Consider the following 18288-nt stretch of genomic DNA (forward strand, 5'->3'; position numbering starts at 1 on the left):
ACAAACTTGTAGATAATTTGTGTTCACAAATAATCCCCAAATTTTCCAGAGAATAGCTCTCAACTCAGGCATATTGTTCCACGTAATTCTGTAAGCAGTAGAGGCGTGTGTGCTTGTTTCAGAAAACAAAAACAGCATCCTGGGTTAAGCACCTCATTAAGCTTCGTTTTAAAGACCTCCCATTTCGACGTAAGTGACTGGAATGCTTTTGTTATCTAGTAATGATCTGTTCACGAAGCAGACACAATAGGCTGATGAGCAGCTTCTGCTACCAATTTCACTGAGTTGGTTACAAAATTCTATCCAAATTTATTGAGCCTTGTTTAAAACAGCTCCCTATATTCTTCACTTGTAATGTTTTCTTTCAGAGTATGACACCGAGCGTGTATCAAAGCATATCTGAGAACACTGTTAGCACGTTAATAATGGAGCTATTTTAGGTCGTACAAGCGATACTTCACTATGGCATGAAGCACATTAATACGTCTCTGTAATTAAGCCAAACTGGAGCCATTGTACCTGCTGCCTGATTACGAATGATTTTTCATGGATGGGTCCAAATATTTAACCTAATAAACACATCAAACCCCAACAAATGTAAAGTGTTAAACATTCAAAGGGGCCAAGAAAAATACAGGGTTTTGGAGTTTAAATGTCTGCACCATTTCAGCTTCATTGTTTCTGAAATGTTTACATAGTTTTTTGATTATGTTACAATGCTTTATTAATAGATGAAAAGGCTTTTTTGGTGTGTGTGTGTGTGTGTGTGTGTGTGTGTGTGTGTGTGTGTGTGTGTGTGTGTGTGTGTGTGTGTATTTTGGGTTGCTGGATGAATGAGAAGACTCAACTCAACAATTACGTTTCCCAGCTGGGGCTGGCATAAACCTCTGCACTGGCTCTCTGGGAAAGCTAATAGAGGAGGTTGCTGTGGGTAATGTCGTACAGTAACTCTTACACATACTCATTAGGAGCCACTTCTGAAGGCCTCATAAACACCACAGGGCCATGAACAGAGCAGGTCGAAGACGACAGAACGAAGGAAACACTAGCAGGCTGTGGATTTTACAATAGTTTGTGGAAATTCAGTCAAAAGAGGGCAAATAAAAAAATGTACTTAATCACATGACCATAATAATTTATGACTTATATATTGCCACATTATGAAGGAGCAGTTTATTTGCAGTTGTGCAGGACTTCATAAAGTTAATAAATTATAGGGTCTTGAACTTGCTGTCGCTTGAAGGCTTAGAAGGAAAAATATTTTGTTTGTATAATCCTAACTATAGACTGACAGGCTTTCATGACGGTGGCACATTGAGGGGCAGTCAGAATTTCTTAGAACCTTTTGAACACCTCTTTTCCACTGAATCCCCCCGTTCTTCCCTCACCAAGCAAACAGTGGTCTTTCTAAAACCTACAATCACTGCTAACTTACACCAGATGTTCCTACTGTACTAAGAAGTGAAGACCCTCCACCAGAAGCAATTGCTCCTTATGCAAACACCAAGTCTTTCTGTGAAATTCATCAGTGGCGTTCTTTTCTTTTATCAGAGTTCATTCAGCTACCGAGCAGTTTTTATCTGTACAGGAAAGAAGAAAACACAAACTAAAAAAAAAACGAATTGAAGACAGGATGCTTCCATCTCGGCATCATTCACTCTCTCTTCCTTTTTCTGTCTGTCTTTCCACTAGTCTGCTGAAAACCTTTCACTGGGGAGGAAGTTATCAGAGCCCTCTTTGTTCCCTTGGCATCTGTCATTAAGCAATCAGCGATGACGGCATGAGTCTTCCTGTAGCCCTGGATCGAGCTCAGAGTGGTGACTGCAGCAGTCAGAGGTAGGGAGAAGAAAGACGGGGTAACTCTGCAATGCATGCTACCAAAACACAGAAAGGACCATGTTTACTCCCTCTTTGACCATTTCCCCCCCGATGAAGGTCTAGGTCACTGCCACACAATAGGGTCCACTTTTTAGATCCAAGCCGCCCCCTCTCTCCCCCTATCTCATCTTCTCTCTCAGGTGAGCTGTGTGTTTTGGCCACCCACCCCACACCACAGTGTGAGCGATAACAGCCATCATCGCGAAATTCCCTGTGACCCTACAGGCTAATGCCATGTGAAAAAGGCTCATCCATGGTTCGCAGGTTCTCAACACTCTGCCGGTAGAGGCTGTCACCCCCCCCCCCCCCCCCCCCCCCCCCCCCCCCAGTGGTCTGTGACCCCCAGCAACTTCCTTCTATGTTCCCACCAAAGGCACCCCTGTCTAGGGGGGTGAGGAGGGTGCAGATGGGAGGGGGGCCTGTGATTATCTGGGGGTCAAACACAGGATGTGGGTAACAAAGGGAGAGTTCTTCAAACCCACTTCATTCCAATCCACAATCTGTGCTTGAACAGTCATGGAATTCAAACAGCAGTGCCAAACAAAGCACAGGTAAGTCTATGCTGGTTTAAAAAAATCCAACAACCAGGAAAGGGGGCACAGAGGGAAGCAAACTGCATTTTAACAAAATGTTTTTTAGAGCTCTGTAGCTTACAGTTAGAAAAGAAAGAAGGAAAAAAGGCACACCCCACAGGTAGGCAACGGAAAGTATAAATTAGTTCTGTGTGATAGATGAGCTGCTCCTCATTATTTCTTATTTTTGGCACTTCAAATCCAAACCGCACCTCAAGGAGAGCAACATTAAATGCCATATCAAATCTCAGTCATTTCAGCATTTTCCCCCAGCAATGAACAAATCCGTAGTGAAGGAGTTTATCCCTGCCGAGTGGTCTGTTGTTTGGACAAATCTGTGCACTTTCCTATCTCTTCCTACACAAATTACGTTGCGCAGGTGTTGCATCTTTCTTTTTAACGCAAGACTAGAAATCTGTAAAATTTCCTCATTTGTCACCAGACCGTAATGTTATATTTTCCATGAACACCTTAGTGGTGTATGAATCAGCTGTTTGCGGATAGTGGAGGATGGGGTTGATGTGGACCTCTGTGGAGCATAGATTGACAGGATGGCTATGAAACCACCACTTTCTGTTTGTAGTCCTCCCAAAACACACCATCAACCCCGCCTTGAAACCTGATGGAGTTATGTCTGAGTGCAGCATCAGTGGCCAAGCAAATGATTAAAATAACCACATCACTGTACGCAGACCCAAAGAAGCCCATCTGACAAAATATACCACATATAAAAATGTTGTAGTTTGGTTTCGGCAGCATGTTGAAAGTTGATAAATTTAAAAAAAAAGAAAAGAAAGTTGTAATTTCTGGTTTCCAAGCTTTTTACTGGTGCAGATCTTCACAGATTTATGTGCTATTGTAAAGGTGTCTAACATGATGACAGTGTTGTGTTTTTGATTTCCTATGAATATACAAATAATCACTAATTCTGCTGTAGTGCTAACTGGTAACTGGTGACTTAATTTTGTGATGCAATGAAAATCACAGCTAGCATCACAGCCCTGCTTTCCCAGGAATAAAATCACCAAGAAATAAACTATCACTAAAAACACAATAAAGCTACCAGTCATATAGAATTGCAAGTACAGGACTGCATTTCTAAAGTGGGACATAAAACCAACAGAAAGGCTCCACAATAAGAGGCTCTGGAGGGCCATTTCAGCCAGTAGGAAAAGGTAACCGTGTGTTTCACAGCATCTCTCATTAACAGGCAGCCCCTGGGTGAAAGTGACAGTGGAGTTTTCAACCCTGTGACTGCAGGCTGGGAGCTATAAAAGGTAGTCAGCTTACAGTGTTACAGGATTGTTACACAGGCATGTGTGTGCGAATGTCAGCGTTTGATTATACACTTACGTACAGTGTGCATGCGTTTCCATATGTGTGTGGGTATAGCTCCATGTGTTTAGAGTGTGTGAGTGAGCGTGCACTGCACAGAGCAAAGAGGCATCAGTGGACTAATTTAAAATGTTCCCACCTTTAGAGACCTCTCCCCCTCTCTTGCCCTGTGAGTGGTTTGCCCCCATGGCCTTTATTCTCCAGACTGGGAGGGTTGTTTTCTCACCCAAGGAGGCGGGAGACGGCAGCCCCCGTACCCCACTGAGAGGGGAACACAGGGGGCTCGGCCAGCGAGAAAGAGGCCCCTGGTTCCCACATACTGCTCAGCATTAGAGTTCGGCCTAGAGCAGCACACCTACAGTAAACTCACACCCCGAGCCACAGCAGAGCTGTCAGTCTTCTCTATGCACTCAGCCTCAGTGGACTTCATTATACACATCACTTCAGACCATCAATTAACTCCACATGCAATCCCCTGCCACAAAGGCATTCAGTGAGGCCAATCTGCTATATTTCAAAGATGATAACAGGTTTAGTATTGTCAGAGTATGATACTGAAAAAAACCCCCATTACATTGGATATTATTATTAACTGATTACAACCAGTATTTGTTCTGTTTTACAAATTGTAATAAAGTAAGCATTTGCTTATTTCTGTAAATACTGAAATACGATTTTTCTAACCAGAATAAAAAAAAATTAATAGAGCTGAGATCGCCTCAGTATGGATTATTCTATACTGAGCATTTTTGATGATAGAAAAAAGATCGTGCTGTTCATACAATCATACACCCTTCCTTTATAATAGAGCTTAATAACAAATGGCTTGTGTGGGACAATCGATCGAGAGAATTGCGCGTGCAAGTTGGGAAGGGAGGTCTTTTAGTGAAACTTCAGTATTTCTGGGACTCATATAAAAAACAGTGAACAAAAACAAGAGAGTGCTGATCCAGAAAAAAATGGTTGGAGGAAAAAGGGTGAGGGAGAGAGAGAGAGAGAGACATAAGGGGGAAACTGATCCCTGTTGACCCCTTCGGCATGCCCTCTTTCTTTTTATGACTTTCCCCTGAATCGTCACTCACCAGCTCTATCAACACAGTCCAGCCTCTATTCACACACAGATATACACACACACTAACACGCATTATACGCTGTGGCCTGTGGCATGTGGCCTCTGCAGACTCAGTATAATATTATGCTTAATTGTGGTTTTTAGATGTCCTATAAAGCAGCCCAATGCTTTAAAAACTTTGAATCTACTTTTTTTTAAAGAAACCATATTCAAATTAAAACAATTAGGAATTATACACACTTTGAAATTTTATTGAGCTCATATTTAATATCCTCGTGCAGTGGCTGTCAGAACAGTGTTAAGATTTAGATGGACCACTCACACACCGTCAGGCCACTAACTCTGCACCTGTGTTTCTGCACAGCCTCTGGGGTCTCCCTTTATGGCTTAGACCAAATTAGATGGACCATATGCATTTCTGCACATGCTTAAATACATAACTGCTGCTGGCTGTGGTATTTATAGTTGGACTCTACTTGGCTCTATCTGAGATGCAGGACCGTAAATCAGCAGAGAGGAAATACAACTGGTTAGGCATTGCTGAGACCTGGCACTTAACACTCACACTGGCCCTGCTCAGCTTAAGAGGAGAGATCAATATGCCTTCAAGAGAATGTCACTCCTCCTCTGGTATCATTGTTAGTGACAATTACTGCAGAATCTGCAGAGACGTCTTTACACTGGACACTGTAAAAAGCATCCCTACCTAAGCATACTACACCAATTTAAGCTGCAAAAATTGAGTCCTTAAAGCCTAAACACAAAATCAAATAATACTGTTGCTGAGACAGAGCAGAAGAAATGTGTGTGCTGGAGTTTTGAAGTAGACTGAGCTGCCAATTCATCTGTGAACACTTTCAAAGCACATGAAAGGATCAAAACACGGGACAGATGTTGAGCAAAACCACATTTAAGCATTGTCACAAAGTGCCATTTTTTTCAAATGATTGGGGCACATCTATTAAATAAAGTGCAGCTACAACAGCTTCTACATGGCCAGGGCATAAGGAAATATTTAACCAGCCAATTGTAGCCAATTAACTTTGATCACGATGACTGCACTTGGGATCTCAGTCGCTTGTCTTTTTGGGGGAGTATGCATATTTTCTTTCTCTGTCTCCCATGTTTTTTGCTCGTTCTTGGGCTTGCTTCATGTAGCACAGCCGAACATGGTGGTGAGTAATGAGACTTGGCAGGCCGGCCGCAGATCTCTTCACACTTAAGTATCAAACAAAACATTTCCTCTCCTGTGAGGTCAGCATAAAGCAGGACTCTGAGGAAAAAAGCAGGGCCGGTGGGATCAGATTCACCGGGAGAAAATTGTTAAGGCGTGGACAAAAAAACCTGCAAATATAAAAAATACGATACATTTGTGGACAGTTGCTTGTAAGTTGGGTTTGACATTTGAATCTGCACACAGGGTATGCTTCATACCCATGCATGAAGTGTGTGTCACATTTGTTGAAACAAATGTGACGCACATTTTTCTCCACGCCTGATCCTTCTATTCCTGTGCCCCAGGGGAAGATTTTACACTAACTGTACATGAATCAGGGGGGCAAGGGAGGGGAGGTGGCAGGGATTTCATGCTGTGACGGAGGGGGTCTGTGGTGTAGTGTAGGTGGACAGCGACACCAAGCACACAGCATGACACACAGACAGAGCAGCCACAGAAACACTAGAGCCTGACAAATTGGACTAGCTGCCATGGGAGTGGGAAGACAGTGGAGGTGGGGGGGCAGGGCTGGTGACCCAGGAGACTGACAGCGCATGTAAAATTCATGCCATCGCTTATGGGATAGATTACTAAGAGATTAGTAAAAAAGGATCTACGCTACGTAACAGTTGCTTCTTTTACTAAAAAATTCTCACACCCAGCACATCCACTCCTCTGGCCACTAAAATCATCAGAAAGTAAACAGAAGGCAATTGTGCAGAAACAAAACATACCAGAGTAAAACACACACAAACAGACTCACCTCTAAGTCGTTAAAGAATAAGTGCGTGTCGGCCAAGTTGAAGATCATTTCTTCCATCCTAAGGCCTAACGATACAGATGTTGGCGGGTCCTACAGAAAACAGACAAAACTAATTAAATCAAACCAAATTATTCTGAAATAAGTGTGTGTGTATACACTGTATTTTTGAAGAAGCAGATGAAGCAATGCAGAACAGTAAATAATGAAGTTCCCTGCAAGTCTGTCAATTAACACAAAAATCCCTTTAAATTCTACAGCAAGGTATTCCCATAAAAGAAGACATTAGGCGCACTTGAAAGTTTCAGTCTCTGTTTACGACCCTCTGAAAGGGACCAGAATAGTCATCAGAAATGCCACAGACAGACAGAATGAACCGAGTAAAACCATGCCTGTTCTTGGGAGGGGCAGTTAAATGGAAGAGCCGGGGTCACAGCCTCATCGTAAATAGCCCATTCTCCACATAGTTGTCCAGATGCATCATCTGATTGCTCTCTACATGATAAAATACGATTCCCTGTAAAGGTTCTTTAGTTAACTGACAGTCACTCCGTTTGTTCAAAATTAAAACTGCAAAATAATTCAACAGTTATATTAATCCCTATATCAGGCGCAACTACAAATTCCTCCTTAAATTGTGATCTCTGTCAGCAATGTGACACGTGCTGCAATGGTGATATGGCTGCACTGTCTGTAAGATAATACCAAGAGAGGAGTGAACAACACTGTAAATAGTTAATGAGCATGTGACAATGTGTGCAGTTTTCCTTTTAAAAGGTTAACGTATAGGCAAAATGTCATCAGATCATTCTCACATGAACATCTACAAAATTATAAACCCTAATGACTGTAATTGTAATGAAACTTCTTATGATTATAAAATTGTCCATTGTTTATTGTTGTTTTACTTTTGGATTTTCATATATATTAATATTACTATTAATTAAATAACTTGAGAGATATGTTTACATTCTTTTTTTGTGCTTGTTTGTTTTCATACATATTGAATGCCTTTTACATTTTAAGTCTCAAATCAGCAGAATGTCCTCAGCAAGTAAAGGACAAAGTGAAGACAAAAGCTTCCCGTGGAGGAGGTTTTCCTGCAGCTGGGTGAGACTTGTATAAGAGACAAGCCAGGCAGGACCAGAAGCAGGGATTAGAGAGTTAAACCACCTAAAGACACACCTGAGCTTTCTGCTGATTAGCTGTCACACCCCACAATGCTTATGTTTTCTCTAAAATGACAGAGTACAAACCACACAAGGAGAGCTCAATTCCCACTTCTAGAGGCTTTCTCCTTCCTCTTAACCTCCCAGTTTGAACCAATCTTTCAGTAAGAATTCATCAAAAATAATTAGCCTCCCACATGAACAGGCTACCAGCTCCCTCTTCCCAACCTCTGGCGCTGTTGGGTGATTCACTCTTATGGACTGGTTTGGTGGGAAAAGGCTGCCTTTTCTGCACAAGTGAATCCTTTCCAATTAAATCTAAACAATCAGTCAGTGAGGGAGTTAAGAATACAAGCAGGTCACTGCTCCAGCACCACCTGTCCTGAGATGTCAGTGGCTTTAGGGGGACGCCAAGCCTCCCCCTCCACCCTCAAGCCCCTTACCAATAACAACCCCCATCCCCACCCACTTTAAGCTCTCGCTCTGGCCAGCCCAGTACCAGCACAGCTGGCCTTAACCATCAGCTTTATGGGGGTGAGCTGCCTTGATGCCAATTAAAAGAGCTGATAAGAACAGCAGTGTGTTTATGTGTATGAGGGAGAGAGAGAGAGGGAGAGAGAAAAAAGTCAGAGAGCGCGCGGGTGGGAGGTCACAGAGAGTGAGCGAAAGTGTGGATGTGCACTCACTCAGATACACATCTATTTATAGCAAGTTTAGAGCAGCTAGGAGGGAAAACTGTTTTGTATCTTTTTTGTTTATGCCTGGCATCAATGAAAGCCAGAAAGGAGGAGAAGGGGGTGGAATGGTTGTGTTGGTTGTTAGTCTTAACTTTCTTTTCTAAGGGAGTTTATAGATCTGTATTTCAGATAAGGGCATGGCAGAGGGACAAAATCATGGGTTACAAAGTGAGTAAAATGGGCAGAGAGGAAGAAAAACAGAGAACAAATGAAAAAATCCAGAGCGAGTGGCTCTAGTTAGCTGTCGCATCCTATATGAGCTCTGATGGAATGGGCCATTATGGAGTTTCAGAGCAGCACACTGGAGACCCTATGTGTGATTATGTGTGTGCATGGTGCAAGAGACCCTCATGACGGAGCCACAGCTCCCTAAGCATTTAGCTCTCTCTTTACGCAGCAGGCAGGGCTGGGAATAAAGTAAATAAACAGTAAAGGGTCGTGGGGCAGCCCTCTTTCACCCCCAAAACAAAACACTACCCCCATCAAACACCCCTCATACCAGAACAAAGGCACAGAGCATGGGCTGCAGACGCTAAGCTCTCTGACATAGGAGGAGTAATATGTCATTTTCAAAAAAACTAAAACAAAACACTGCTCTAAAACAAAATTAAAATAAAATGCATATTAGTTTATGAATTTCATATTAAAGTCAATTTTTATATCTAGAAGGGGAAAAACAGACAGGATGATGTACTTTAAAGGAACCTATGACCTCAATATAACCATGAGAAAAGCATTCTGGCTTATTTCCCAAATTATTTGTTTTGAAGGTTTAAATTTAGAGAAGCAATTTACATGAAACAACAAATAGAAAACCCTGGAAAAGTAAACTCTTCATTTCATGAGCACACAAAGTTACATGGGATAGAAATGACCTTTCGCTATAATAATAAAAATATATGTTTGTTAATACATACATATTTGTTGAGTCTTAATTAAGCCAGGTTTGGCAGAATTTCTAAGCTCTAGTTTGAGTTCTGGCTGGGCTGTATTTAGTGGACTCACTCTCCTGCCAGGGTCTCCAGGGAGATCCCTGCCTGAGAAGGATGGATTGAGAAGCACTTAATTAAACTAACAATGTGGCATTTCTGAAGGAGAAAGGAACACTCAAGATGTGTCAATAGACATCCAGAGTGCAACTGTTGTGAGCCCCTACAGCCGGGCCTGGACGGGCCATGCAGAGCCCCCCAACAGCTGCAAAGAGCAGTCAGGTTTTTGTCAGATCTCATTGGACTCGTTTAAAAAAATAAGAAGAAGCAATTATCTATACATTGAGTTCTGCTCTATCGTCTCACTGTGGGGTTAGAGCAAAGTGAAATCTATCCTCTGCCCCCCTCCTTTTAATATTCATGCATTTTGCTGATAAAGTGAATGGCTACTGCCAGAGTCTGATGTCACTCACCCGTCCATATCTGTTGGCATAAGAACCCGTAAGCAAGGAATGGAAAATGATGATTGTTTCATCTAGGTCCCAGATGAAAACTCGCTAGAGAGATGGGGGGCAGAGGTGGGGGAGAAAGAAACAAAGAAAAACAGAGAAAAAAAGAGGCAAAATCAATGGTGCACTCTGTAGGGCTGCAAGGTGATCCTCCTGGTCAATAGGCCAGGAGCGTATTCGTGTGCCACAGGGACCAGGATCCATTTGCTTGGGTTGGTCACCGCAACACTTCTCTCACCACCCCACTACACACTTTCCACCCCGTGCCCTTTACATTAGAGTAATCAATAGTGACAAACTAATTAACTAGATATGTTAACATGCCATGATGTCAGTGTTTTAATGGCTGCTATTATCCTCAGTCAAATTAATAACATATTAATGAAGAGTCCTCGAAATTACAGCAAGTTTATTTTGACACATGGTCACTATCAAAGTGGGCAATAACACCACTGTAAGCAACAGCTAGTGAGCAGTCTTCAGTGCGTGGTATATATGTAATACGTATCTCATCAGTGATGACTCAATCACATGCCTTATTGTTTATTTATACGATATACAAAGCTCTTTATAGATGATATGCGTTTAGTGATGACTCATATATTCCACAATGCATTAATAATGCATTTAAAGTTAAGGAATCATGTCTTTAAGTATTAATGTCCATCAAGTGTTAAAGTTGGTGTGGCAGCCATATAGTAAGTGGATTAGTGTCCATGTGTCTCAGACAGGGCGAGGCTGTCTGTCGCCAAGGTAGCGGGTTCACCCTACCTCAAGGTCAGAGTCGGGCGGCGGTGATGGGTTGTTGTTCCTTCTTCCACGGCCACGTGACTTTCCATCCGAGGCTCGGCGCAATCGATCTGAATCTGAATCTTTAATGGGGGTTGATGGACTGTGGATGGTACTGTACTCTCCTGAAAGGAAGGAAAGAAGGAGGAAGGGGAGTATTAAAAGAGCGCACCGAAGACGAGCTTCTATTTGCTTTTAGAAAAGATGTTTAAAGGGACTATTTGTCTTGATGGAGGACAGACAGCATCCTGCAGGAGACATAACTTATAAGACTGCAGGTAACAAGCATGCCATAAATCAGATGCAGAACAAATAATAAAGGCTACTGTGCGCCATACTGATTTAATAAACAAGAGGTAATGGAGTGCATGTCAACTGGAAATAGCTAAAATGTCCTTTATCTAAATTGAATGATGGAAGTATGAAATTATATTTAGTTAAAGCCAGCTGTCTTCAGCGTGAATGATGACAATTTCAAATGCAGTCATAAAATTCTGAGTGGCTTATAATATACAATCTCAGTTGCAAGATGATGCAATAATGTCACATGAAATTATGGAAAATCTTACATCTGATTTCTGTTTTATCTCACCACTAGATGTAGTGGCTCAAACTGTCCTGTTCTTATGTAGTGGAAGTGAACATTTTCTCTGCTATGGAGAGCAAATTCCAAGAGACACACACCTCTTACCAGAATCAAACTGGTGATCTTCAGGTTATACAAGGCAGGTCTAGCTGAGGTTTAATTCCTACCTGCAGGGTTGTCTGTGAGGGCTTGGCTGGTGATGCCAGTGGGTGGTTCCTGGAGGGTGTAGGTAGTGGTGGTTGAGGGCGTGCTGGGGCTGGTGTTGTTACTTGTCATGTAGGGTGAAGTGTAGGGTGAACTGTTATAATACTGAGCATACTGGCCCTGGCCGAAGGCTGGATAACTTGGGTAGTCCTGTGGAGTAAGTAGGGTAAATTGAAAAAGTTGATAACTTTTAATTAGTTGATTAAAGTGATGGCATTTCATTTAGTCAGACACATGTAAGGGAGTAAATTGCAACCAAAAACTGCTTGAATTCTTTCAGGGGAAGAACACTCATGATTTTCATTTCAGGATACAGACGATTACTTAGAACAACTTTTTATTAACCCCTATTGTACTTTTCCCTCTAAGAGCACTGTAGGGGTTTAGTGTTCAGCTTTTTCCTTTAATTTGACACAACTCTGTAGGTCACTTGTGTGTCAGTGTCCCTCAAGGTTTCATTGAGACATCTTCCCAATAGTGATGAAAAGAGACGTTACACACATGATGTCATACACTCAAAACTGGACAGCACTGGAGTTTCTGTTCATGGTTTGTGGAAATGGTGCTGTGGTAATGGAGATGACAGAGTTAAAAGAGACATCATGTTCAAAATTTCTTTGAAGAATTTGTCCTAAGTTCACTGCATCTTGTTTAACATTATCATCTCCATGGCTAGTTCATGACTTTTAGGGAATCCTTTTCTTAAATTCCCTTTTCTTAAGTTTCTGTCCAAAAGCCTGCCCAGTTCCAAGCATGCAAAAGGCTGGACTTATTTCTAAGCTGCTTTCCAGACAATGGCTCATTTGCTTGTCTGCAAATGCAAATGGAGATATCTGATGGCTCAATCGCGTTGTGTTCTTGGGCAAGACACTTCACCCGTTGCCTACTGGTGGTGGTCAGAGTGTGGCGCCAGTGTACGGCAGCCTCGCCTCTGTCAGTGCGCCCCAGGGTGGCTGTGGCTACAATGTAGCTTGCCATCACCAGTGTGTGAATGTGTGGATGACTGGATATGTAAAGCGCTTTTGGGTCATTAGGGACTAGTAAAGCGCTATACAAATACAGGCCATTTACCATTTTATCCTTACTAGGACCAGCGTCATAATACTGCCATCGTGACTTTTACATAAGTATTACCAGGGTGCTCACTCAGACACAAAGTCAACATGTTCAGAGAAGAAGTGCATGTCTGAGCAGGGATACATAAAAAAAAGAGTCAAATGGAATGATATGTTCAATGCGATGTTAGAGGGAAGATTTAGATCAAAACACAGAGGCAGACAGAAAGACAAAAGGTAGCAGAATTGAAGAAAATAACTAGGTGGTTTGGCAGGGTAATCTGAGAAATGCCCTGCACCAGTGTTGCTACTTTACAGTGCAGATTCCAAAAAATAAATGCAAACACATGTTCTGTTCTGTCCTACATCTGGACAACGATCTGTCTTGTTTTTTTCCCCTCCTCCTTTCCTCTGTGGCATAATATACATGTGTTGGAGGAGGTACGGTAGATAAGCCTGTGTACAAAGCTTTTGACATTGTGAATGATTTATGTCTGAATGTGTCATGGGTGAAATGTAGCATATTGAGTACGCATGTTTCATGAAGATTTCCAAGATCAGTTCAAACCTCAAGTATAAAATGATAGCTGCAAATTGATACCAGATTAGAGGAATAAGGAGATAAGGGAGAAATCCGCAGCTACCTGTTGCGTGCTGTTGAAGCCAGTTGAGTTTGTCAGGGAGTTATTTCCTGTGTACAATCCTGACGTTGTTGTGAAAGTCCCACCTATGAGGAGAAAAACATTGGAACTTTAAGTTATGTTACATGAAAAGACAAAATTAAATCTGCAGCAGTGTAAATAAAATGGTGCATTGTTAGGAGGGGGAAAAAAGATTCATCTTGAAACAACTATTTTAGTAGGTGAACAGAGGGAGGCCTCAGGGAGAGCTCTAAACAGTGGCCTTATCTTTCTGCTCTTCCTCCCTTATCTGTGATTGGATCAGGCCTGATGAATGACAGTGCAGAGGTGGGGGGGAAAACCTGCTTCCAAGCCCGCACAATGCGAAGAACACAAGAGACTGTTGTGTGCGAGTTACCGAAGGGTGGCGCGTTGAGTAAAGGGGGTGGAAACGGTGGATGCACTCTGGACGGGACATGAGTAGGAGGTGGGGGGTGGGGGTATAGTGACAAAGATGTATATGAAAAGAGGGTTGAAGTTGGGGTGAGCAGCTCTGGCATGGTGTGCTACTGAAATCCAGCCCTGATGAATATGTATGCTTCTCCTTTCCACTTGTTCAAACTATGGTTCTTCTGGGTAATTAAATCACTCAAAAGGGTCAATAGTATCTAATGCCCTAATATCATACATGCTATGATTTGTAGCATAGGACAGCAGCAGCTGTTGGGACACAACATCTCTCCTCAGTGGCCATCCACCTGTACTGTCATGTCAAGTCAGAGAACAGCAGGAGGGACAGTTTAAAGGGGTCATACACTGGTAGAGAAACCAGATCCTAATTCTTGAGATAACAGTTATTGTGACGATTTAAAGAACTGAATAATTAACATAAAAATCTGTCTTCATTTGCATATTTCGATCCACAAATTAATATTAATTAATAAATGTTAATTCTAACTGTTAAAAAAAGGAAAAGAAAGAAAGAGAATTTGCCAGATTTTATTGCCCAAGGCTTAACAGCATTAAACTGAACTCAAATATTTATTTAATCACAAACAATGACTGCGAACTGGTCAACTAAGTAAAACTGGTTTATCCATTATAAAGATGTAGTGAGGGGGATTCCCATTTGAGCAAATGAGCAACAATCGTGTTTATAAAGAAGTTTCATTGCAAAATACTCATCGGAAAAGCTGGGAGTAGGGGCCACGATGTGTTGATGTGACTTTTATGTGCAGATTTCTCATCAACTCAAGTGTAATTCATTCTTATCCAAAATAATGCAATTAAGAAATGATTACTTGTGGAGTTTAGTATAAGCAAATTATTCTGCCAACAGTGTAATGCACACATTAAAATAAACAAAACTAAAAATGGAGGGTTTTGGTCAGTTCTGGTCACTCTCTCTCACTCTCAGTGACAGATGATTCAGTTTTAATTAATTAATTCCAAATGAATTGTTAAAAAACATTGAGCCCAAAAAACAGTGGGCTTTGTACCTCATTTCTGTCCATACAAAAGCAGCTTGTTTGTCCACATAGCCGTAGGGGACACAAAAAGGGCGCCGCCATATTCTTTAAACAATTTCTTTACCTATAACCGTAGTCATCCTACCAAGGCCAAGAAAGTATCCCACAGCTTCAGTGAAAACGAGGCAGGAGATAGATTTACTGTTCCTAAATGAGGACGTAATTACACCGTTGTTGTCAGACACAAACAGAGGGAGTTCCTTTCATCCTATGGTCATTGGCCCCATCAGGAGGGCCCTCCCACACCGTGACAAACATGAAGCAGCTTTCAGAAAGGGGGGAATGATTAGGGAAGTTTTTCTGTGTGAGTGGAGGGGAGTGTGTGTGTGTTTTGTGCGTGTGTCTTTTTTTGGGTGCGGGGGTAATATGGCAGTGCATCCAAAGCAGCATGAAGACATTGAGTTTTGACTTGTCAGTTAGCTACACTTGCAGCACAGTGGCTAAAAGATAAAAAGAAATACCTTTAAATTACCAGAATTTAATAATTATTTGTGCAGCATGTGCAGTTTTTACCTCCAGCATGTTTTACATCCCGGTAATTATCAGCGTTGCTCTTTCTTTTCTTGTTTAATATTTTAAGGGGAAGGAGATACGTAAAACTTTCCTGTGTTCGCTGAAGAAAGTTCAAAATACTGCGAAGGTTCAATTGAACAATAAGACAAAAACAAGATGCAAAGGCCGCAAAGAACAACAAATTAGCCTAATGCACAGTTCAAACAGTCATAAAAGCTCTCGCTGGCAGGTTTGAGGGTTGCTCTGTGGAGAACAAGGAGCCACATAAAAGCTGAGGGGACCCCCGCTAGCCCGGTGAGAATGAGCCCATGCTGTTTGGAGTGGTGGTGCTGGTTATAGCAGGGAGAGAAAGAAAGGGCCTTGTGGTTCCCCGGGGGGCATGTTTTCTCTCCCTCCCCCTGTCCTGCTCCAGTTAGTTCACTCACTCAGGACCAGACATCATCCCTCCCTCCTCTCCTCCTTCCCTCCTGCCTTCTGGCTCCACAATTGGAAGTCCATTTGCTTTGCTTGATCAGTCCCTTGCCATGGGCTATGTCTATCATCAGTGCACAATATTTGTAGCAGAAGTTTGTATGCCCCACTTGGGAATAGCCTATCAAGTCCAGATGGGGCTCTCCTTTTAAAAGGCAACCAAGGCTTCAGCTTCTTCAGCTCGCACTACCATTGGGACAGAATGCTGGAACCCAATTATTCACCTAATTAGCATCTGCTCAGCACCACCATAAAAACAATGCCTCTGTCTGTTTACGCTCCTCTAATATTTTTTGCCATTTTCGGTACTCCCTGAAATGCCCTACAAAAAAGTGCCCCAAGTGTCCACTTTATGATTTGGTACCTTGACTTTAGCAACCACACAAAGCTCGATCGCATCAGAGATGAAAGCAAAGAGCAAAAAACATTAATCTAATCGTCCTCTGCCTTGACAGCTGGCCACAGGCTGGTGGCAGCGACACTGAAAGAAAGGGGAGTATCAGATGTGGAAAAGGAGTCTTTGGTTGGGACACCCAGGCCTGAGGCACATTGCCCAGGCAGATCAATAGGCCGGAGAGAGTAATGATGATGGTGTGGCGGAGGGCCAGAGCCACAGTTAGAGAACCCAGGGCCAGAATAGTGGTCAATCTGTCATCTTACATGGCTGTCAATTACTAATGCACTTAACGCTAACATGGGGGAAAAGATAGGCAGAGATAGCTGAAGAGAGTGAGGGAGAGACTGAGATAGACGGAGGTTAAAAGAAAGAGTAAGAGCATAATACTTAGAAGATGAATGGGAACATAATACTGTCATCATGAGTTAAACCACTAAGGGCAGGATAGCAGCTTGTGCACTCTGCCGCACATGCTCTGACTTTTGTTCCTGTCGTTCTCTTTCTGCCTCTCCTTTTTTCAGGTGTGAAGTGTGCTCCAAAATCTCTGAATGTGGCCAACTGTATTTGGTTAAGAGGCGTGGAAGAGAGGCTTCCCCTGCCACATCTGCTGCTGAGCTGGTGTTATTTATTGTGGGATGTTCTGGGGGCTTTTCAGCAACATGTGGAGATATTTCAACTGTCACACTTTAGATATTACAGGAGAGAATACAAAGACTGCAATAGCAGCTAGCTTGCTCAGTGCAGAGGCTTTCTGAACCAGAGAGAAGCAGAAAGAGTGTAACAGATACAGTCCACTGGGCATTAGGCCCGATCTACATTTAAACTGTATGGCTGGAGAGAAAGAGCACAAAAAGGGGGAGTGTAGGGTGCACAACTCATCTTAATCGGTTTCAAGGGCATAAATCTCTGTGTTCTCAGTTCTTAAACAAATGAAAATATGATCACAGGGAGAGAAAAAACAAAGGCTGGGGAGCGACATGGCTGCTGCCTCCTAAGTGCTTGCCATTTTTCCATCTGTGTTGATACTTTTAAGAGAGGAGAGGAAAGGAAGGCAGCCGTTGTGGCTGCACAAAACACTGCTGGGTTGCAACCACTATCAAGGGTGAGGGCGAGGGCTGTGCTGTGAATAAGTCTTCTAATGTAAAAAAAAAAAAAGTAAAATAAACCTTATTTGAAAGGGCTGAATATAAAGACAGGATTTTGTGCATTACATCCAAAAAGAGACCCACTACAGAAATAGCAAAAAAAAAAAAAAGTTTGCCATCTATTTCATATGCTGTTGGGTTTAAGTAAAATGTATTTCATCTTGTGGTGTGTTTTCTAACGCACAAATTCAAACTTTGGAAAAAATTGGGAGAAAAAGCAAAGAATTCACAATGATGTCCTCACCCTGCATCTGGTAGCTGTAGGGGGCCTGTCCTGTCTGTGGTGTTGTGAAGCCAGAGCTGTAGCTTAGGAAGCCTGTCTGTCCCGGGGATTGGGACTGACTCAACCCCCCCTCCGTCTTTATGCCTGCCCACAATGGACCTAAATCAGTTAGTGACACCAGATCGGTTTGATGCACAGACAACAGTCAACACAGTTTTAAATTACACTGGACAGCAAAGGGACACCACCTCTGTCTGTTAGCATAACACACTAATCACAGTGGATGACTGGTGATTATCTGTTACTGATTTTCATCATTTGTTGTTTGGAAATTTTATCTTGCGCTGAGTTCCATCACTCTGCACAACAGCACACTACTTTGCTCGAAAACCAAAACGCATGTTTGGATTAGGCTTGTTTTATTTTATGATTTTATTAATAACTGTTATTATCATTTAGCAAAGGTCACATGAAAAGATGCACAAGTAACAAAACATTCTGCCCGTGTTTGTGAGCTACCCTGACCACTGTTTTGGCTGAGTCAGTCACAATGTAGTCTCTATGCGACGGCAGATTGCA

General features: G+C 42.3%; 1 protein-coding gene across 7 annotated transcripts in view; it reads right to left on the bottom strand.

Moving 5' to 3' along the window:
• eya1 (EYA transcriptional coactivator and phosphatase 1) overlaps positions 1–18288 on the bottom strand; it is a 62786-nt gene that overhangs the window by 8486 nt on the left and 36012 nt on the right. For 4 of the 7 annotated variants that reach the window (XM_085287267.1, XM_085287270.1, XM_085287268.1 and 1 more), the window contains 6 exons: positions 17731–17868; positions 13456–13538; positions 11720–11906; positions 10949–11091; positions 10142–10225; positions 6837–6926 (listed from right to left, as the gene is read on the bottom strand). In XM_085287267.1, the coding sequence (XP_085143393.1) occupies positions 6837–6926; positions 10142–10225; positions 10949–11091; positions 11720–11906; positions 13456–13538; positions 17731–17868 (725 nt within the window). The remainder of the gene's footprint in view (positions 1–6836; positions 6927–10141; positions 10226–10948; positions 11092–11719; positions 11907–13455; positions 13539–17730; positions 17869–18288) is intronic. The other 3 variants (XM_085287272.1, XM_085287271.1, XM_085287269.1) reach the window with 1 other exon arrangement.

This window comes from Mchenga conophoros, linkage group LG9 (genome assembly GCF_057382185.1).
Source record: "Mchenga conophoros isolate Kocher_MC1m ecotype Shallow Benthic linkage group LG9, M_conophoros_male_GT1.1, whole genome shotgun sequence".
Classification (NCBI taxonomy): Eukaryota; Metazoa; Chordata; class Actinopteri; order Cichliformes; family Cichlidae; genus Mchenga; species Mchenga conophoros.